This window comes from Papio anubis, chromosome 2 (assembly GCF_008728515.1).
Source record: "Papio anubis isolate 15944 chromosome 2, Panubis1.0, whole genome shotgun sequence".
NCBI lineage: Eukaryota > Metazoa > Chordata > Mammalia > Primates > Cercopithecidae > Papio > Papio anubis.
The window spans coordinates 135,662,951-135,686,463 of NC_044977.1; the positions used below are offsets into that span (position 1 = coordinate 135,662,951).

Sequence of the window (23,513 nt, forward strand, 5' to 3'; positions counted from 1 at the left end):
TTATTCACCAGTTATGAAAGATACCAGGCCCATGAGATTTATGTTATTCTTGGAATATAGCAAACACCTTTATAGCCTAGTTTTAAATGTTTCTTGGCTTAGGAGGTGATTTGTTGAACACTATATCTTGGACATGTTGCAGTCATCCAAGAATCGTCCAGGTCTAAAATAAAAACTGAGGCCAGAGCTGGTGTGGCTAGAGGAGTGGGAATGCACTGCCACCGCTGGGGTGGAGAAGTATTGGGACCACCCAAGTCAATTTGGACAAGGGACACCAGACTATAGTCCAGAGCATATTTTTCTATTCTGATTATTTACAGGAACTTCGTCTTTCTGCTCTTGTTCACGTGTTTGCTCACTAGTGCTCTGCAGGTGATGCCGTGAGATGTCTGCCTTCTTCTCACTGGGAACCTTCTAAAGGGATTCTCCTCCTGTCACTGCCATCTTCTCTTCACCTTTGCCAGAGCTACCTTGGGGTCTAGCTGTATGTGGTGAGACTACAGCTAAGTACAGTATGTGTGTGTTGTGTTAAAAAAACACAATGCATAAAACATTGCCTTTGCCCTCAAGGAGCTCTCAGTGGAGGAGAGGAGAGAAACCAGTAAAGATTACAAAGTGATGTGATATGAGCAAAGATAGAGGCAATCGCTAAGGCTAAACCCAGTCTGGGAAAAGAGCAGAGGATCAGAGAAGATACCCTGAGACAACATCAGCAGGAAAGGTAAAGGGTGGGAGGAGTGGAGGGAGTTCTTCCAGAAATTTGCAATCCAGGCCGGGCACAGTAGCTCATGCCTGCAATCCCAGCACTTTGGGAGGCCAAGGTGGGTGGATCAGTTCGAGACCAATCTGGCCAACATGGCGAAACCTCATCTCTACTAAAAATACAAAAAAAAAAAAAAAAATCAGCCAGATGTGGCAGCGGGTGCCTATAATCCCAGCTACTCGGAAGGCTGAGGCAGGAGTATTGCTTGAACCCGAGGGGCAGAGGTTGCGGTGAGATCCCGCAAGTGCACTCCAGCCTGGGTGACAGAGCGAAACTCTGTCTCAAAAATAAAGAAGAAGAAGAAGAAGTTTGCAGTCCATCAAGAAATCTAATGTTAAATGTCTCTATCATGCATTAGTGCTTTTCTAGACAATCCCTCACATCTCCTATTAGTCTAGATTTTCTCAGCGAATACAACACAACAGTCCTGGTAGGATAGGGGAGGGGTTGCATGTTACAGTGCATGGGAGTACAGCACATGACTAATGGAGGGCCTCTATGGAGCCAGCCTTAGCTTATTCTCCCTGGCATCCAAAGGCAGCATCTTCAGTCTCACCTGATTCCTTTTCCTTATCCTTACTGCTTATCTATTGTATACTCCCGCATTACAGCATAAAAACAACCCCTCAATGTATGATACATACACATTATAACCTTGCTTTAGAAAAAATTAGTAGGAGTGAGAGGATAGAAAAAATAATTATTTGGTACTAGGCTTAGTACCTAGATCATGAAATAATCTGTACAACAAACCCGTTACACAAGTTTACCCATGTAACAAACCTTTGCATGTACCCCCAAACCAAAAATGAAAGTTAAAAAAAAAAAGAAAGAAAAAAGAGTGAGCACACTTATTGGTGACTAGGTCTATAGATCTCTATCTTGGTCATAGAGGGTTTGTGGGCAAGACTGGCCCTTGATATTTAACTACTATTCTGCATTGATCCCACAGTCCTCAACTAGAAAGCATCTTTGAGTAGAGCTCTGGCATTTGTAGCAAAAACTTCCTCACCTTCTTTGGGTATGATGACCCTCTTGCTCTTTATTCAAAAGTTCCCAAAAGACGCCAAAATGTAGCCTTAGTCTAAAGCTAAAGGAAGGGAAATGGTCCATGGGGCCCAGATGTGCAAAAGTGCACAATGTGGCCAGAAATACCTCAAAACGTGGCAGTTAGAAGCAATGACTACTTTGGAGGAGAAGTAGGTGAGCAGTGTGGAAAGGATGGGAGATGAGGCCTCAGTCACATTATTTAGGCTCTAGGCTCTCTTTTTCAGTAATGTTGAGCCATGGAAGGTTTGAGAGTATGATAGTATGTGGTCTCATGCTGTTAAGTCAACACTGAAGTAATGCTTCCAGGGTGCTGAGATCACCTTCTCCCTTATCCCAGTCTGCATTGGCCTGGCTTAGGGGAATTTCCACAGAGAGAATAGAGTATGGTAGAAAAAGCACAGGCTATGAAGTTAGGAAGACTTGGGTTCAAATCTTGCCACTACAGCCCACCAGTGGGCACTTTCTGAGTCCCAGTTTCTTCCCCTGGAAACTACAGTTCATCATATTACCTAATAGGGTTGTTGTGAAAATTATAAGAAATATTGTATTTGATGTAACTAGTACAGAATAAATGGCTCAATAAATGGTGACTATTATTATAATACCTGCAATGCTGTCAGTGTCTAAGGGTTACCACAGACACTGCACAACTCCAAGGACTGCCATCCAAATTTTAACATACATGGATCGTGCCCCTCTAGTGTTGTACAGTGCACAGCACACACAGTTATACGTGGGAGACTTAGACTTCTAACAAGCAATAATTTTCAGAGGACTTCAATGCTATGGGCTGCATGACTATACAATGGTTGGGAATGGCTTTCTCCCTTGCTAAAGAGAAATGAGAGGTTATCTGAATAATGCTTATTTGTTCTTCATCTAGCAAGAAATACCTCCATCACTCCTTAAGTGCCTACTCAGAAAGCAGTTTTGAAAGTTGCAAGGAAGTCCACATATTTTGTCACTGGTGCCACATGCTCTGCCATGGGGCTCATCTATCTTCTTCAACACGTTATTTCTATGGGGTCTGGAACTTGTCTGTGACAAGGCTTTGGAGGCTGGGGTGCAGAATGGCACCATGAAAAGTAATTCTCAGCTACAAAAGCAAGCCTAAAATTTTATCTTTTCAGTTTTGTGATATCGTGCACTAAGAAGTCTCACTGGAATCATTCCATCCAAAGCAATCTCTCTCTTCATCTTCTAGGCACTTACGATTAATCTAAAACATCTAGGAGTCTAACTAGAGCTAGAGGAACTCTGAAAAATAAACTGATTTAATTATCTTGTTTTACAAATAAGGTAATAGACATCCAGGTAAATTGGCACTATTAAGCAGTCATTATTGTAAGGACTGGAATAAAGTGCAAGTTCCCAGGAGCAGGGGCTTAGTGGATAAGGACTTAAATCCTTGCCTGCCAGCCTAATGCTTGTGTGATTTCAATACTCTCTGAGTTAATTAGCTTTCTCTGGGGAAAAAAATGGGGAAAACAAAAGCTAAACCAGGCTGGGTGCGATGGTGCATTCTTGTAATCCCAGCACTTTGAGAGGCCGAGCTAGGAGGATCGCTTGAGGTCAGGAGTTCGAGATCAGCCTGGTCAAAATGGTGAAACTCCGTCTCTACTAAAAATAAAAAAAAAAAAAATTAGCTGGGTGTGGTGGCAGGAGCCTGTAATTCCAGCTACTTGGGAGGCTGAGGCATGAGAATCGCTTGAACCCAGGAAGCAGAGGTTGCAGTGAGGTGAGATTATGCCACTGCATTCCAGCCTGGGCTGCAGAGTGAGACTCCGTCGTGAAGAAAAAAAAAAAATGAATAAAGAAAACTAAATCAGTTTATATATTTTGAAGTCCCAAATATACCATCCTGCCTCTTGAAGTGTCATTTCACTGTGTAATAATTGTACATGTTTAATCACCAAAGTTCCAAGGCAAAACTGTTGAAAAAACAATCCACTGAAAAGCCCTCTGTGTGTCTCTGCTACAGAAGACAAATGAATAGTTTCACTTTGTTTACTCTATTTGTGCTAGAATGTTTTCTTTGGCTGAGAAATTTATAAAATGTAGACTACAAGCATCCCATCAACATTTTGAAATATTGTGTTCTACATGGTTTGCTTTTATAAAATCTCTATGGTTTATTCCAAGATAAACATAAACTTGAAGTAATTTCAGCATTTGACATTTTCCCAAACAGATTCAAATGTTAGTTCAAATAGAGTAACCACTGAATTTTTAGACATCACCTTTTTTGAAACCTTGCCAGATAAAACACAACCAAGAATGAATGAATGAACAAATAAGATATCCCAAAGCCCATATTTCAAACCTCCTGGTTGATTACCTCAATTCACAAACCATGTATTCTTTCTTGTACATAATTTGAGCAAGACTGGATTTCTTATTTCCCATCCCTCCCTAAAGTAACGAGAGCAAATCAGATTAAAAGAACTATTAAAGGCAGGCATCCTGACAGCAGCAAGTAAAGCTTACAGCAAGGTAAGGATACAGAAAAAATAATAGAGGAAGAAAAAGCTCAGAAGCCAAAATTTAAAACTAAAATAGCAAAATGAGGACTCCAATTTTCAAGACAGACAGCTCCATATGCTTTAATAGCCCCTGAAGATATTTTAACATAGCACAATAGCCGACATTTATTAAGATAAATGAGAGTTGTCAAGTCATTTCTTCAGGTTTAGAAAGTTAAAATAAAGCCTTGACACTTAAATTAGAAAGTTTCAGGTATTAGAAAAAATCACTTGGGTGAAAGTTTTCATTCTCTGACAATGTCAGATGAATGAGGCTTAATTGGGAATATTTCCTGCATTTAGAAATGTTATCAGGCCCATCCTCATAACTTTTTTTCCCATTAATAGCAATTTGGTGGGTTAGCCAAAAAAAAAAAAAGAAAGAAAGAAAGTCAACCAATTTGTTTTCAAGCTGCCGATTACATGTTTCTTTCCCTCGGCCGTTTCTTACCTGCCTCCTCATTGGTTTGCACTCCCACAAACCCCCATGCATTCTCGTATAAGTCTAGTTGAAATGCGCATCTTAAGTGTATTTTTTCCTGATGCTTCTCTTCCCTGTCTCCCTGCCTCCTGGTGTAACTAATCACACCTTTACCTGAATTTTATAGCAGTTCCTTCACACTTCTAAGATCACACCAAAAAACTTTACTGTAGTGTTGTCTTCCCTGAACAGATCCCAGGATCATTCAGGGCAAGAAGCCCTAACTCTGCATCCCTGTATCCCCAGAACTGGAACATGGTAGATGCTCCAGCTTCCTGAATAAATTCTGTTTAATTTTCTAGTTTGATTGTTAGAAACTATTTCAATGTTACATATATGGTAATGAAAGAATGTCCTTAAATGTAAGTATATTTTTTCCTTTTTAAAAAACTAATTCTGAATGTTAACTTCATTGAAAATTCATTTAACTGAAAATACTTTTAAAACACATTCAGTACTTCTTTTGGATAAATGACCATTTGGAATGTAAAATATTGCAAACAGATTTAAGCATTTAATATTTTGCTCAACAGCAACTGGTGTTTGGATAGTCACATCGTTCAAATTACTAAGCTTGGAGACAGAAAGAGCTGACCTTTCTAACACATCCCACTTGTAGAATTGTTTGTGCTGACTCTCACCTCCTTAATCCCAGAAGTAATTAAATAATTCAACAGCCCTTTGGACAGCTTGTTTCATACTTAATGTCCATTGCTGTAATCAAATTAAATATAAAGATTAAGCTACGAAATGTACCTTAGGCTTTGTTTTTTTAAGGAAATATTTCACATGGGAGATATTTGTAATAAAAAGTCTCTTGTATACAAACCATATTTTCTTAACCTATTATTCTCCAAATTCCTCATTAATTCTGCACAAAAAATGTATATATACCTTGATTGAGGATAGTGATTCAGAGAAGAATGCCAGAATATCATTGAGGATATGCAATTTTATTTAACAACATTATATTCAAAACCACGCTGTCTCCTGCTTCTGGGAGCAAAGTGATTATCTTGTCTGTTGTTATGAATCCTGGAAGTACATTATGGAAAAACCTGTGTAATGATTATATTGTTTAAATGAACACAGTGTTGTAGAAGCTCCCCTTAAAAACATGCACCTTATCTGTTCTGAAATAACAGACTGAATTAGTGAGCTCTCCTGACTCTCCGCAAGCGCTCCCTGAGCCTTGTTTCCATGTGCCTGATCCTGCCTCCTGAGACATCAGACCATGTCTGTAGCACCAGAGTCTGTGGCTGTTACCATGGAAAGGGATGGCCTTGCAGCAACTCCATCTCACAATGGAATGGAGGAGGAATAAAACATGAGCTGCCGAGAGCCTCATCCAGTCATAAGTGAGTCTCAGGGCAATGAGGAAAACTCTGACAGGTTCAAAATGAGAGCTGATGCTCATAGACTGACATAAGGAAGGCTGCTTACTTCATCAGTGTTCCACTGCCAGGTGGATATCAGATGACCATCTACAGGTCTCTGAAGTGTCATCGGCCTTCTCAGTGAAACAGGAAAGTTGAGATCCAAACAAAGAAGCCAGAAGAGATTGACCTACCATGTGGCTCAGGAAAGGTCAGGTCAAGGGGTCCAGTTTGAACAAGGGGAATAACATTGAAAGTAAAGGAATGCCTTGGTCTCTCCATGTTATGGAAAATAGCCAAACTCTACCTTAGAAGCTCCGTAACCCTGTTTCAAACACAGCTCTGTGGCAGAAATGGACCTGGGATTCACCATGCCCACTTCTCTTCCTTCCAAGGCATACATTTATAACTACAATTCCCAGCCTCCCTTGCAGTTGAATGTGATCATGTGGCTGAATTTCAGTCAACGTTACCTCTGCCTGCAGGTACCACTTACAGGCCTGGCCCACAACATGGGCCCTCCACCTACTCCTTCCATACTCCTCTCTTGATCCATGTCAATGCTCAACTATGGGCCAGCTTAGAAAACAAAAGATGAAGATGATAGACTTTTCATCAGCCCAAGACCCACCTGACTGGACCCTTCCCACCCCTGATTGGACTTACATAAGTAAGAAACAAACTTTCTCTTTTTTGAAACAAGGTGTCACTGTGCTGTCCAGGCTGGTCTCAAACTCCTGGTCTCAAGTAATCCTCCCGTATCTGCTTCCTGAGTAGCTAGGACTACCATTGTGAGCCACCACTGTACCCAGCTTGAAATAAACTTTCTGATTTCAAGGTATTGAGGTTTCAGGATTTTGCAGCTAGGGTTACCTTTAATAAAAACAATGCACTTTATTTTGTAGAAGGCATTCACCTACAACCTATCCACAATAAGCATTTGGGAGCCGTTCCTGGATTGGAAACCAGAGCCAGATATCTGGCGGGAAGCCTAGTTTAATTTTTTGGAGACTGAAGAAATATTTGGCAAGTTTCTGTTTGAAATTAGGTCACAATGTGTGTACCAATGCACAAAAAGTTCCTAATTTCTCTTGCCATGGAATGGAGGTATTTCTCTAAAACTGACACCTGATGACATTTCACATACCTGGGGAGGCTGTTGGGGAAAGCTGTGTTTCAACTGCCATCTCCAAAGAAATATGAGTAAGTGCTCCTCAAAACCGTGCTGTTTCCTCCTCCCATGCAGCAAAAACACACAATACAATGGTAAAAATCCCTGGCAGGAAATTAGCACATGCCATTCAGTGACAACCACAGTCTACAATTTGAAAGACCCGGGCAGCTATTGCTGTCTAGCTCTCAGAGCTAGGATGAGAAGGAGGTGGCCAAAGACTGACTTAAACTCAAATTCTGAAATTGAATTAAATTTATCTTATAAGGGATGCCACTTGGGTGCCTCCTCAGGCCTCTGCACTTACACAGATCTTTCGATGGAAACAGCTTTGTGGGAGAAAAGCCTGAGGAAATATAAAAATCCATAGTTCACCCTATGACACAACCCTTTGCTATCCACCCAAGTGACTTTCCAACGTTTCAGCCTCCCAGCCTTTTGATAGACAGGTGCAGGGCAAGAAGCAAAGACTTCAAATGGGAGGGGAAGACATGACTGCCACATCCTGAGTTACAGAACCTTACAGTGTGGTGGAGAGTGAAGGTGAAAAGTGAAATTACTAAAGTGGCACCTTTGTAGTGATCTATAATCAACCCAAACGAGGGGGGAGACATTCTGTTGAGCTAAGATGTGCATCTGCAGTCTGCAGCCTGATTCTCCAGATTCAAGTACTGGCTTTAACACATACTTAACCAGCTAACGTTGGGCAGGATCATTTTTAAGGCTCAATTTCCTTCCACAAAGTGAGATCATAAAAATAGGCATCACATGCACATGGATCACTGGGAAGGAATCAATGGAATATCTAAGGAACGTGCTAGCTATATAATAAATAATCAATAAACAGTTGTTGATATTAGGAAAAGAAGAGAGATGTCATGGACTTTGGTCAGCTCACCCAGGAAGGCTTGTTTAAGGTCAAGGAATGAAGCATGGCTGTATCTACCCCTATGTTTACTAGAAAAACAGATTAGGGGTGACCACGCTCTTAAGCCGTGTTCTAAGCTGACTTAGAGCCCATATCCAGTGCAGAAGGTAATAAAAATAATAACGAACACATAGATGGTGGTTTATAACATACAGAGTATTTTCACATATACTTTGGATCTAATCTTTAAAATCCTAGAAGATGGATAACATAGATGTTTTCATTTCTACCATATAGATGACAAAATCAAGGCTTGGAGAGGAGAGGTGTTTTGCTAAAATCCACACAACCTGCCAGAAACAGAGCTAGGATTTAAATCTAGGCCTTTCTATTCCAGAGACAAGAGATGAATCCACTGTGCATGGAGAGAGGAAATGTGAGACAGACAAGGTGTTTGATCCATGTTAATCAGAAAAGATTTTAAACCAGGGTATGAATGAAAATCTTAGAAGAACAAGGTTCTAACTGAAGCAAGGAGGGAAGCAGCATGTCAAGACCATTTGCTAAGGCTTGGAGAATTTTCCCAAGCTTAAGGAACTCATAGAGGGACTCTTAGCTAAAGGAAGATCAGGGAGGCAAAATAACAGAGGGCCTGATGACACTTCAAAGGGGAATAGCAATTATGGCTTTTGCTGAAGGCCCCTTCCTATGCACTCAGCACTATGCTAAAACTTTTATGGATATTATCTCATTTAATCTTCTCAACTCTACGAATATGTAACCCTGTTATTCTGATTTTACTGGTGAGAAGACTGAGGTTCCAGGTCACATAGATTGTAAGGGGTTGAATTTAGACCTAAGTCAGTCTGACATCAGAATTTATATTAATGTGTCCCCAGTTTATATATCCATGGCGACTTACAGAGGAGGCAAGAGGCACAACGTCTCTAACTGGCTAATACCACAACTGCACAACGTGAAAAGTAAATGTGAAAACTTAATAAGCCAAGCTGTATAAAATACAACTAAGTTGTATAGCTAAGGCTAAATTTAAACTCATGGTATGATATCACCACACCCCAGAGAAGCAGAGTATTCAGTACATAGAGACAGAACTAGAAAGGTTGACATTGGATATGGAGTAGAATAACAAAGGCTCAAAGAGATAACCTGGAACATACTTGAGCATATTCAGCAGGGAGGTAGCTCAGGGAATATTTCATCCCCTTAATGGGAAAAGAAGAAAAAAAATCAAAAATTGACAGAAAATGAATAGGCAGAACCACACTCTCCTTCACTGAAGGATATGGGTTGTAACAAGACTGTGAGGTTATTGTATGGATTAAACAGAATGACTGTAAAAAGCCCCTGGAAGACAGCATGATGCTTTATAAATGCTTAATAATTATGAAGGAGATGAAAGAAATAGTCCTTTGTGTATCATCTTGAGGATTTTTGTCAGATCTGAATTCCACCACTACTCATAGTTAGTGAATGTTTTCCTATAAATTGCCTCATGTATTTTAAACCTTATCCTTGTGCCCTGCTATAATAGCCATGAATTCATAGATTTTAGGTGTATGTTATACATTTCTTCCTAATAGTCATGAAAATGAATTATCAACCCATTGAAAGATTTAATTTCCACATGCCCCCAAAAATCATCTCTGGCACAATTAGAGTGCCATAGTTTGGGAAACATTGAAAGCATGTAAAGAAGCCAGACAAGGAACCAGGAGACCTGGGATCTGGCCCTAGATGATCATGCATGTCACCTTTATGAGGTAAATTGCCTCACAGGAAAGTAGGAGAACACCGGCTCTACGTTGTGTGAAGGCAAATGAGATAATGCACGAGAAGACATTTCATAAACAAGGATACTACAAATTGTGGGTATTTGTGTTACTCTGTCTCCTTCTACTAAAGAACACTTTTTTAAAAATTAAACATCCATCAGTAATCAACCAATCACTAAAATAACACACTCTGAAAATCAAAGAGAAGTTTTCTCCTTCTTGTACAACTTCAAAACAAAGCATCACCTCATCCCCTTTTTCTTTCAGAGATACTTCAATTGCACTGTCTCTATAAACAACACAGTGTGCCCCTTTGGTCAGGTTTATGTCATTATACCCCGCAGGCTCAAAGCTGGACAAAGCTCAAGGGATCATCTCGTCTAGTCTCATTATTTTACAGAGGAGGCACTGAGTTCCGGAGAACTTTGAAAACCTTACTTATGACCACACTACAAAATGGAATTTGAATCATGACTCCCGGCCCCCCTCAACCGATTTTCCTACTGTTACATGAGCCCATTCCCTGGAATGGCAGAGAGATCTCAGAGAAAGAGGAGCCAGAGCTTACGCTCTATCTAATTTATCAATGGCCAGTTAGGAAAGAACCCTATGGGCAAGTCAGAAGACCAAGATAGAGGCACTGCCTTCTAGGTGTCCACAGTCATTCAGAAGAAACCAGGCGCGCGCGCGCACACACACACACACACACACACACACGCTAAACGAAGAGGAAATCTAAAACTTTCTCAGTTTTAGATTTCCTTTAGTTTGGCTCAGTTTTGTCAAGATAACCAAAAAAGCAGTCACAGGGTTGCAGACTGAACAAACCCCTGTGCATTTGGCTGCTCCTGTGAAGTGATATGCCTGTCCAGGGATGTCCACTTCCAACTCATCACCCTGGTGGTGCAGTTACACAGGGTAATGGCAGCCTCATGCCCAAGTCAAAGGACATCATCACCATCTTTTTTTTTTTTTTTTTTTTTAATTTATTTATTATTATTATACTTTAAGTTGTAGGGTACATGTGCATAACATGCAGGTTTGTTACATATGTATACTTGTGCCATGTTAGTCTGCTGCACCCATCAACTCGTCATTTACATCAGGTATAACTCCCAATGCAATCCCTCCCCCCTCCCCCCTCCCCATGATAGGCCCCGGTGTGTGATGTTCCCCTTCCTGAGTCCAAGTGATCTCGTCGTTCAGACCATCTTTAGTGACCATGGCAACTCCAACACTCCTCAGAGGCTGCTGCTGGGACACTGTAACTTTCTCTGGCTACCTAAATCCTGTCCTGTTGATGTTCACCCTTCCACTCCTAGCCCAATCATTCAGTGGTCCAAGATTTTCTCTAACATGCAAAACAACAGAACGATGAGCTAGGGGGCAATCTTTCTAGCATATAACTAAAATCACAGTAAACTACATAAAAATGTCCTCATATTCCAATATCTCTGAAAAAATACTTCTATGTGACTGCTCATACAAATATGACATGAATTACAGCCTTAGGGAGAATGTGTCTGCTCTAAGAAATAGACATCTTTTAGAAAAGGAAGAGCTTTCTCTTCAACAACAACAACAAATGAATTAATAGCCTTTTCTAGGAAAAAAAATATTGGTTTGAATAATTTAGAGTTATTCCATTGTAGCTCACTTCCATCCTTCCATACTCCATCCCAGATACCATCTTACTGATGCTGTCCACTATGTTCCAGGAATGTGGAAAAGGAGGAAAGTGGCAGAGAGGAGCACCAAAATTGGTTGAGTGTCTAATCTACACCAGATGATTTACATCATTTCATGGAATCCTTACAGCAGTCTTATGAGCTAGATATTTTTATGCCCATTTACAGAATCAGTGTGAGCACACTCCAGAAAAGAGAGGCATCCCTACTTTTGGCATCTCCAATAACAGTCTCATGATAATAGCAAGGGCATAGATCATGCATCAGGAATGATGTTAAGACCTTTGTATAATATCATATTTACTACTGTATGTGCCCACTGCTGTTCTGTGAGCTTTACTTACTTAAGTCATTTGAGCTCCTATAACAACCCTAAGGTATTACTGCCATCATTACCCACTTTTTATAGCTGAGAAGACTAAATCACATAGCTGGTAAGTGGTAGAGCCAGGGCTTGAACCCAGAAGCCTAGCTCCAGGATCTGTGGCCTCAACCAAAACCAACTGCTTCTCTCAGGCAAGGGGCTTACCCAGAGCCTCCAGGCTAGTAAGTGGTACTGCTGAGATGCAGTCTGCTGGCCACCAGACTCCAGAGCTTCATTTTCATCACCAGGCCCAACTACACTTCACTTTGCCAAAGCTAATACCTGCATTTGATACCCAAGAGGCTCCCCCTCCTTGGGGATCTGAGGACGATTTTGCTCTATTCTTTGCATTACATACATTCTCTCTCCCCTGGACTCCTCCCCTCTGCTCTCTCCTCCTCGGCATTGCCTCTTCTTGAGACTGGCCTGCACATACTGCCTGTCCTCTATGCCTCCCCTCTACCCAACTCCCCAGTCTCCAAAGTAGTCAAATGGCCTCCTCTCCTCCTGTTCTCCTGGCCACACTCCCAGATCCAGCCTGCAAGAAACTTTGAAGGATGCTGTCAGTAGCCTCGTGAACAGAAGCAGCTCTCTATCTTCATTTCCTGCCCCCTTTATCTGCACCTCTGCTCACTCTTCCCTATGCATGGATTGCCTTCCCCTCCCCATCTCCTCCTGCTCAAATCCTGCACATCTTCCAAGTCCATATCCAATTACTCCTAGGCCGCAAGCAACTAGAATCTTTTCAAATTTCATCTTTGTGTCACCTACAAGGCCTTGTACAAACAAGAATCTCAATCAATGGCTGTCGAATGTTTACTCACTGATCTCCAGCTTGATTCTTAACAAGAATATCTTCTTGCATAAACTTCTTGCATCAATTCAGATTCTTTCATAAACTCAGCCAAAGGTTTCTAAGCTCTTGGATCTCCTGCTGCCTGTTGGCAGGAACCAAGTCTACCAAACTCACCTGGAAAACTAACTGCCTTTTCTCACACAGAACCACATCTGGCCTACTAGAAGCAAGTGTGAGTAAACACTTTCTTGGAAGCCAAGCAGTTTTGAGAGCAGAGAGAGAAAATATTAGGAGCGAGTCTCAGTATAACTACTGTCCTAGATAATAAGAAACATTCATTAAGGTGGTAAAAATCAGTATTAAAATGCTATAGCTAAATTTTCACTCACATGTCACTTTGCCCTATTAAATGTTCCTAGTAACTCTAATTTAATAGGTTCAGTCAACTATCATTTGAAATGTGAATACAGATAGTGTTTAAAAGCTCTTTGTATACTATTTCCAAATCACTTTTCCTCAGCAGGATGGTATCCTACGAATCCTTAAAAAGCTTTTGGTGAGGACACACAAAGGTCTCTTATAAAATATTAATTGAGCACAGCAGGATGCTAGGTGCTCTTGGTGCTAGGTGAAGTATACACTTTTGTTGGGGATTTTTGGAATCATCCATCCTTAATTTTCTTCATAGGGTTTAAATGCACCATGTACAGTATGGGTTATATCTCAAGCCCTATTTTACAGAGTGTGAAAACAAAGCACATTACTCTTTCAAATCACTGCACATTATCTCATTTAAGTTTTGCAACAGTTTTTTTTTTTTTTTTTTTTTCCCCAGATGGAGTCTTGCTCTGTTGCCCAGGCTGGAGTACAGTGGAGCAATCTCGGCTCACTGCAACCTCTGCCTGCGGGGTTCAAGCAATTCTTCTGCCTCAGCCTCCTGAATAGCTGGGACCTCAGGCATCAACCACCACACCCAGCTAATTTTTGTATTTTTAGTAGAGACAAGGTTGGCCAGGCTGGTCTTGAACTCCTGACCTTGCGATCTGCCTGCCTTGGCCTCCCAAAGTGCTGGTATTACAGGCATGAGCCACCATGCCCGGCCTACAACAGTTCTTTACAATGGTATTGGTCCCCTTTTGCAGTCAAAGAAATTGAGACCTGGAAAAGTTCATTAAATAACCCAACAATTTGTTGAGCTATAAAACTCAGTGTTAAAGATTCCATGTAAACATTATGTAGTACAGAGAAAGCAATGAGATAGGCATTCTTGAATATTGATAGTGAGAAGGTATAATGAGAAAAATGTTTCCAGAAAGCAATTGGATAATATTCATTAAGAATAAATATATATATTTGCATATCTATGTATATGTGTATATGTATATGTTTATCTATACATATATATAATACATTCATCCATTAATTGAACTTCTAGAAATAGAGCCTCGGCCAGGTGCGGTGGCTCACGCCTGTAACCCAACTCTTTGGGAGGCCAAGGGGGGCAGATCACTTGAGGTCAGGGGTTCAAGACCAGCCTGGCCAACATGGTCAAACCCCAACTCTACTAAAAATACAAAAATTAGCTGGGCGTGGTGGCACCCACCTGTAATCCTAGCTACTTGGGAGTCTGAGGCAGGAGAATCACTTGAACCCGGGAGGCAGAGGTTGCAGTGAGTTGAGTTCGTACCACTGCACTCCAGCCTGGGCGACAGAGTAAGACTCCATCTCAAAAAAAAAAAAAAAAAGAAAGAAAGAAAGAAATAGAGCCTAAGAAAGTAAGCAGAAATATGGTTAAAATGATACAAAGATAATTATTGTAATATTATATCTAATCATGATAAATAGTATCTAAAAGAAGAATGGCTAAGCAATAATATGGTCATAAGATGTAGTCCTTAGAAAATGTTAAATTGTTTTTAAGACAATAAAATAGATTGTCGTAATATTAAGTGAAAAAAGGAATGATATGATCATATTCTGACTTTTACCCATAATCCAAATTCAAAATGTTGGGAAAAGCATGCCAAAATATTAACAATGGTGGCCTTTTCTGCTTTATATTTTTCTGTTTTCAAACTCTAGTACAAAGTTCAGATGTTACTTTTGTAAGCAGAAAAAAAAATGTTATTCAAAAACAATAATTTTTTTAAAAAACATGCCCACAGTTACACAAGCAGTAAGAAGAAAAGCCAATCCTTTGCCTTCAACTTCAGAACTCTGGCCCCTGCCCCATCCTCCCTCGGTGTGCAGGGCCATGAACTGTCACCTTAAAAAAATCAGTATCACAGAGTTATCTGTCAACTCTGAGATGAACAATAAATCTGTATTAAGCAAAGTATATTAGATTGTTTCACTATATAGTCATATGTAAATACAGCCCAGAAAAGGAGTCAGATCTACTTACCACAAACCTAATGTGCATTCCCTATCCTGCTGCCTGCAATTTTACTTCTTAAATATACCAGGACTGCTGAATCTTCCCCACCTCTAAGGCTTTCTTCCAATCATTTAATAATACCCTTTGTTTCAAATATAAGTTACCATAGAATCTGGACATAAAGCAATCCTCAAATTCCTCAGGAACTAGAATTAACCTGATGTAAAATATTTTTATTCCATCTTCCAAGAAAGGAAACAAGTTTGAGTTCACTAGCAATTCCTTACTGATGAACATTAACCGAAGACCCACAGAATTATTGCCAATAGCAAATGTGTCATGTCTTCAAGGACTCTTCAATACGTTTCATATTCTGTCTCATAAGTAATGTTTCACAGGTGGATAAAGTTGTTAATATTTTATAAGTTAATCACATTTATCTTCTATGTACAAGTTTCTAATGGAGATATCACTCGCGGGCCATGCTATTGGAAGAAAGAACAATTGGAAGTCCAAGAAAATTTTCTGTGACTTCTCAATGACTGACATTTATGAATGAAAGAAAAATTTGGGTGACTTGGGGGATCGCACACTCTATCGCTTACATTAAAATTGGAAGAGATTGCACCATCAGACATTGTCACTGTCCAGGAATCTCAAGGACTCAATAGAGGAATGCAGTTCCAACATTTGAGAGGTAAAAAAGTTGCTGGCGATGAGAAAAACTGCCTTCGTTTCCTGAGCTATGCAAACATTGAACTCTGTAATAAATATATTTAATTTAAAAATAGAGTTAGTTCCAACTACACATACTCGTTTCTTCCTGGAAATAATCATGCTGCAATAATAAAGAAGGATGGGACATTTTTAATTTTTGATGATGTGAGACATACCTTCACTCTTTTTCAACCCTTTCACTAAACAAGGCAAACACAATGCTATTGTCAATCAGTGATGAATAACACTGCCCCACAGATTATCATAGGAGACATTAATTCTGGATCATGTCTAATCCAGTCTTTTCTGATTACAGAACAAAATATTATTGCTTAAGTGAAGCAGAAAAGAGCAGATATTTGCTTTTCCCCAAAAGTTTCTTGCTAAACTTGGTTACGTTAACTAATAAGCCACTCTGACTTGTTAAATGTTGTTCGAATGTCATATAATAAAGAATTCTATGGTCTTGTATTAGACTCTTTAAAGGAAATTTCTGGTGTATTGTAAGTCAAGGAAAATGTTATGGAAGAAAACCATTTTCAATGCTTTCCTTTGCCACTTAACTCTTTTTCCTAGAGGCTCTTTAATAATAGCTTTAAGATTTGTAGATGTGAGATATCTAATAGTTTGAAATATGAGATGTGTAACGAGATACACCCCAACACTAACAAGCTCATTCAAACTTTCTTTAAATGAGACTATTCTCCTTGGGTCTTCCTCCCATGTACCCCAAATGTGAGCCCAACAGCATATACAAGAGCTTCAGACAAACCACTCTGGCCATGAATACCAAATATATTTCACAGAACATTTCCAGAAGCTTTATTTTGTGCTAATTTTTAAACGTTGATTTTTGAATAATAGTTTAGGTTTTAAAATGTCTATTTATTGCTGCCTTGAGAAAGAGAAAATGAAAGTTAGTGAGGAGTTTTAAAGTGTATGGTACAAGTTTTTAGTCTATATGCACAAGTTAATTCAATTACTAAGTTTTTCTGTAGTGTCTCTTGGAATTAGAAATATAGACAGAAAGGCAGCTCAGAGTCCACTGGATGCTTTGATACAGGCTGCATTGCAGAATTTCAGTGCTACCATACAGTGACTACGAAAGGAGTTTTCCATACTTTGATCAAGTAATTGGAACCATTTTTCATCTCAAATGAATTTTTATTACCATTTAATAAGATAGCTATTCTAGGCTTTATTTTCACAGTACTTTTTCTTCCAAAATTATCTCTAATTCCTAAGAGATTTTTTGCACAAATTATAGAAAATAAGCATCCTTAAATTTCAGGACGCCAGACACTTTTTACTCAGTACGTTTTGCCTTGGAACACTGGGATTTGTGAAATTATCCTTCCTCTGCTTTATTTGAAGCTGAGGCTGAGAAAAGAACAGAAAGAAAACCCATAGAGATTTGCCTTACATTTATCTCTTTTTTAAAAGGTACCTTTTTCTCCTGATGTTATCTGTCTTCGACACGGGACTCAGATCCCTATATTGCTGGTCAGTATCTCACATTCTGCATCCCTATAGCCAGCCGGACCCCTCATTCAACAAGTTCACACTACTCAACTACACACTTTCAAACAGGCAAAACAAATGTGCTTCCCTCATCCCCAAGTTCTCAGAGTAAAGGAAATGCTGAAAGATTACAAACTCTTTTTTGCAGTCATTTTGGAAGGGAGCATTTTCCTACCATCTCTGAACTCCTCTGATTTTTACTTAAGAAAAATCATAATGCTCTTTTGTGCGGTCAGCTCCTAAGCATCCACTGCCTCCCTGTAAGGGGTCTTTTCTGAATAACCATGCAGGGAACATTATTTGCCATTTGCACCAAGATCCTGCTCCTTGTGGTTACACATTCTGAAGTGCCAATCATCTCCAAGGCAATTAGAGCCGTTAAGATTTCCAGCTGCACAGGAAAAGAAATCAAAGTGCTCTCCAGAGCACCTTCGAATGGCGTCTCCCAAAGCCCGCGCAGAGCAGGGGCAGCTTACCTGTGCGGCATGCCCGTGGTGCAAGCGGTGGTGTGCTCGCTGGACAGGTCGCAGAGCTTTAGGTACCAGTTCATCTCCACTTCGCGCAGCAGAGCCAGTTGACGCGCCCTGAGCTGGCTTTCCCCTGAAGGGCTAAGGCTGCTGTCTTTAGCATTTTCTGAGGCTTTCTTGGGAGATTTGTCTTTCCCTGCTACAGAAAACCCAGACTGTCTCCTTAACTTGGTGTTCTCCTCTGAGATCTGACTCCCCGCTGCCCCTGTCCGGGCTGCCAGCATCGTGGAGATTTGTGTCTTTCAGAGAAGACTGGAAGTCACTGTCATCAAAGTAATCTGAATTGATTTTTCTGCTTCTGTCTCCCTCCCTCGTCCCTGCCCACTCCACCTCTCTTAACCTTATCCTGCCACAAAGCTGTAATTGAGCCCAGTCTGTGGCTTGGGATGAAAATGTATCTCTAACCTTTCCTAATGAAGAGGTAAGGTGGCCACTACCTGTGATATCTTGAAACATGGAAATTTTAAAAACAACTCCCAACAACTTTGTAATACTGCAGTTTGGCCGTGGCTGTTTCTTCTGCAAAGTTAGGACTTTTGCTTTATTTAATAATGACAACTCTGAACCTTTGGTCATATAGGTTTGGTAAATTATATTTGATAATCATGTTAGGTTATAAAAGATTTCTGGAGGCTCATTAGCCATTCCTGATTAGAGTCCCTTTGGAGTTTTAAAAGTTTTCATGTGAATTTCCTCAAATAAGTTTAACAGTATCAATGCAAGGAGAAGATTATTTCTCTTGTGTAAACCTTAACATTTTACATTTATTTTACATTTCTTTGAATGTCAGTGAACCACATAACGTATGTCAGGCACTCTTTCATTCCTAATGTGAGAATGGTAAGCCCTCATAACTGATTCAGTAACTGCCCCTCCCAGCACTTCTGACAAATGGAAGCCATGAGAATTACCTGATAATTGGGAAGACGAAGGCCAAAGTTGGTGTGAAAAAACAGAAGAGTGGGAGGGAATGGTGGGAGCCTGTATGTCCATGGATGTGTATGTGTATGTCCAGTGTACATGAAAACTAGTTTGGGAAAAAGAAAGAAAGCCAAGTTGATGGCCTATGGTTCAGATGCATGGGGTTGACCCCCACACACCCATGGATCTGACTCTGTTTCAGTTTAGGAGATAATGATGTCAGGGTCCACCTAGGGGTCTATCACAGAGTTGTTTAGTGACCCGTTAAGCACCGGGTACCCTCCCCCTCAATCAACTTAAGTCTCTTCTGGATCAACTGTCTCAGTGTCTGCTGCATGTAAAGAACTTGGGAAGGTTCATGAATTTTTCTTTCCATGACAAGACCGTAGGTTAAAAATTATAGAGGTATAGCAAGGCCTTAGAGCCCCTGAGAAGAGCAGGAGAGGAAGGAGGAAAGAAGCATGTCTTCTTAAAGAGATAGGAAAGTGCAGTTAGCTCTTCTGGAAAGTCTGTCAAGGTCTTTGAGGATCCTTATGGCTGTTAATTAACCAATATCAATATTAACCAATTATCAGCTATGTGGGCTTTTGCATATTTGGGTAAAAGCTGTTTGATATCAGTGTCCAGGATAGTCTAGGATTAGAACTGTGACCACCAACTAATGTGCAGCCTGAAGCATGTATCAAAGGAGGCAGCTGATATCAACTAGCAGGGTCAGTCCCATCTGACACTGTGGGGTCTCAGGAACTGTTAGCACCAGCAGGCGACAGCCTCTTCAACTTCTCTCTTTGCTCCCATCCCTTGAGTCATTGAGGAGTTCTGGCAACATTAAATGCATAGCAACCAGACTCCCCAAAGTGCAGACTGGAGACAATCCCCCCAGTTTAATATTCTTGGAGATGTTTCAGTAGGGGGCTCTGCAATGGAACTGTGGAAAGGGCACTATGTTCATTCAGCCAAGGAGACACAGGGCTTCCCAATGTCCTTGGTTTGCAGGGCTGTTGTGTTTAAGAGCTCTGCTCTGGAGTCAGACTGCTTGGGTTCAAATCCTAATTCCATCATGTACCAGTTCTGCGATCCTAGACGAATTTCTTAACTCCAGTATGCTTTATTCCCTATCTCTATAAAAATAGAGATAATTATCTACTTACTCCTTTCATTGCGAGGTGGGGTCTGTTTCTCAACCCCTTGAATCTGGGTGAGCTTCATACTACTTTGATGTAAAACGTGGTGGAATTGATACTATGTAACATTCACAGTTAAGTCAGAAAGACCATGCAGCTTTCACCCACCACTCTTGGAATGTTCATTCTGTAAGGAATCCGATTACCTTAACATTGCCTTGCTGGACAGCCACTTGCAGGTGCTCTGATCAGTAGCCCCAGCTGAGTTTCCAGACAACAGTTAGCTTGGGCACTATCCTTAGATGACTGCGGTCCCGGCCAACATCTGACTGCAACTGCAAAAGACATCCCAAATTACAATGACCAACTCATACCCTCCCAAATTCCTAACCCACAAAATTGTGAGCTAAATATAATGTTTGCTTTATCACTACCATTATGTTTTGGGATTTTTTATAGTGCACAGGAGTAATGAGAACACTACTTATATCTTTATTATAAACATTTAACAATATATGTGTGAGACTTAGAAAAATTTCTAGCATTATTAACATTCAATAAGTATTAATATTTATTCTCCAGGTTAGAAACCATTGCATCAGTAGAATCTAAACTTTCTGCTTCTGCTTCCCTTTTAAAAATTTGGAAAACTAAGTATTAACTTCAACACTTTTAGGTATACAAACAACATTTTTCATCATAAATTAAGTAGTCATGAGCCACATGATGACATTTCAGTCGATGACGTACTGCATACACCAAGGTGGTCCCATAAGATTATAATGGTGCTGAAAAATTTTTATAACCTAGTGACATCATAGTTATCATAATGGTGTAGTACAACCATTACCTTTTCTATATTTAGATACACAAGTACTTACCATTGTGTTATAATTACCTACAATATTTAGTACAGCAATATGCTAGACAGGTTTGTAGCTTAGTATCAATAGGCTCTACCATATAGTCTAGGTGTGGAATAGGCTATACCATCTAGGTTTGTGTCAGTGCATTCTATGATATTCCCACAAGTATGAAATCGTCTAAGGAGGCATTTCTCAGAAAGTGACCCTGTTGTTAAGGAATGCATGACCGTAGTTGCAAAGGATGCAACATCTAGCATATTGTACATAGTATTATTTTTAAATAAAGTGGTTACATCACTATCTTAAGTGTATCCAGTGAAATTTAAATCCCATAGCTATTTGATATCTATCATTATCCATTTTAAAAATTCATGAACAAGCTCTTCTTTAGCAGCTGGAAATTTAACGTTCTTCCTCTTTCTCCCTGAACTAATTTTTTCCAGTCAATTTCTCACCCAGAATTTTATTTTAATATGTAATATTTGTATGCTTGACAGTGTCTTACAGATGACCCTGTCAAATAATTTTGATGCAATGAAAGTATTAATATAAATAAAAATTTAAATTATTTTTTATGACCATAAGATTAAGTGTTATCAGATATCTTAGGGATTGTGTCATCTTGACAACTATAATCAGACATAATTGATCAAATGCAGATTTTATAAATTTTGCTAAACTTTGCTTAACATAAAAATAAATTTTTTTGAAAATCTGTCTTTTAATGGCTTGTATAGGGCTGCGATATTTTTTCTGAATTAGGTCATGTGTTCATGGAGGTATGTTATTTATTGGGAGACTGAGACAGGTAGGATTAAGCATTAATTCTATTCTCTTTATGTTTTCATTTTTAAAGGTATGTGCTGTGAGAAATCTTGTTTACATAAATAACTTAATGAAAATGGAACTTTTTTATTATAGTAAAATCATTCAGTCCTTTGAATGTCTTCTCAAATATACATAAAAATCACAGTGATGTGTCATTTTTAAATGATATATGTATATTTCATTGCTGCATAATAGATGTACATCTATTCAGGGTACATGTGATAATTTAATATATTCGTTTAATCTGTAAAGATCAAATCAGTGTACGTGGGACATCCATCACCTTAAATATTTGTCTTTATGCTAGAACCACTGAAATTCTTCTCTTCCAGCTATTTTGAAATACACAATACATTATTGTACACTATAGTACCCGTACTGATCTAATACTAGATTCATGATACATTTTTAAATATAAATATAAAAATGATGATGTATCCACCCCCAGCTGAGATGGAGAGCTTCTAGAAGGCTATGACAGAGGAGTGAAATGATCAGAGTTACATATTCGAAAGATCACTCTGGCTACGGTGCTGAGGGCAGGTCATTGGGAGTCAAAGGAAGAAGAAAGGAGGGTGATTTGGAAGCTATTGCAATGATGTCGGTGGAGATGAGGGTAGCTTAGAACAGGTTGGTGAACACCCGTGGTCAATGTGTATATATGTTTTGCAAGTAGAAAGGATAGGACTTCCTGGTTGATTGGTACAAGAAAAGTAATACAAAAGAATAAGGGGAGTTGAGAATGTCCCAAAGGATCGTGGCCTGAGCCACTTGCTAGGACTGAGAAGATGTAGGAGGATGAATATTTCTGGGTAGGTGTGGAGTAATCAAAGGGTTGTTTTGTATTTTTTCACAGATTCACCATGTTTTGATGCTCTTTATTTCTTCCTGAAGATACAAGTTTCCATCTATTATCATTTTCCACAATCTGAAGAACTTTCCTTAGCATTACATATCTAAGAGCAACAAATTCGTTTATCTAAAAATATCATTTTTCAACTTCATTCTTGAAGAATATTTCCTCTGGGTGTTTTTCTTTTCCTTTCAGCACTTTAAAAAATGTTTCTCATTGTCTTCTGGCCTCTATATTTTCTGATGAGAAGTCTGTGATCAGTCAAGCCACTTTGCCTTGTATGCAGTATGTTAGGTTTTAGGGGTTGTTTTGTTTTGCTTTTTTGTTTTCGTTTGTTTCTTTGGTTTTTGATACAGGGTCTTGCTTTGTCACTCAGGCTGGAAGCGGTCCAAACATGGCTCACTGCAGCCTCAAACTGCCAAGCTCAAGTGATCCTTCCAAGTCAGCACCCCAAGTAACTGGGACACGTGCCACCACTCCCAGACTAGTTTTTATATGTTTTGTAGAGATGAGTTTTTGCCATGTTGCCAGGCTGGTCTCAAACTCCCAAGCTCAAGCAATCCACCTGCCTCGGGATCTCAAAGTGCTGGGATTACAGGCATGAGCCCACCAGGCCTGGCTTAATATGTTGGGTTTGCTGGCTCTTTTCTGTGTTTTCTCTTTATCTTTGGTTTTGATCAGTTTGACAATAATATGCCTAGACTTCTCTTGTATTTATGTGCTTGAGGTTTACTGAGCTTCTTGAATCTGTAAATTTCTGTCTTTCACCAAATTTGGGAAAGTTTTGGGCACTATTTTTACAGTCTCTCTTTCTCCTCTCCCTAAGACCCCAATAACACATGTATTAGGTTTTTTAATATCGTTCCTCATGTACTTGGAGTTCTGTTCATCTTTTTCATTCTTG

The 23,513-nt window shown here is 39.7% G+C and overlaps 1 protein-coding gene across 1 annotated transcript in view; it reads right to left on the reverse strand.

The window, feature by feature from the left end:
- Positions 1-18,377, reverse strand: part of KCNAB1 (potassium voltage-gated channel subfamily A member regulatory beta subunit 1) — a 416,330-nt gene extending 397,953 nt beyond the window's left edge. The window contains exon 1 of the mRNA XM_003894919.4: positions 17,967-18,377. Coding sequence (XP_003894968.1) covers positions 17,967-18,241 — 275 coding nt within the window. The 5' untranslated portion in view covers positions 18,242-18,377. The remainder of the gene's footprint in view (positions 1-17,966) is intronic.
- Positions 18,378-23,513: the final 5,136 nt, after the last annotated feature.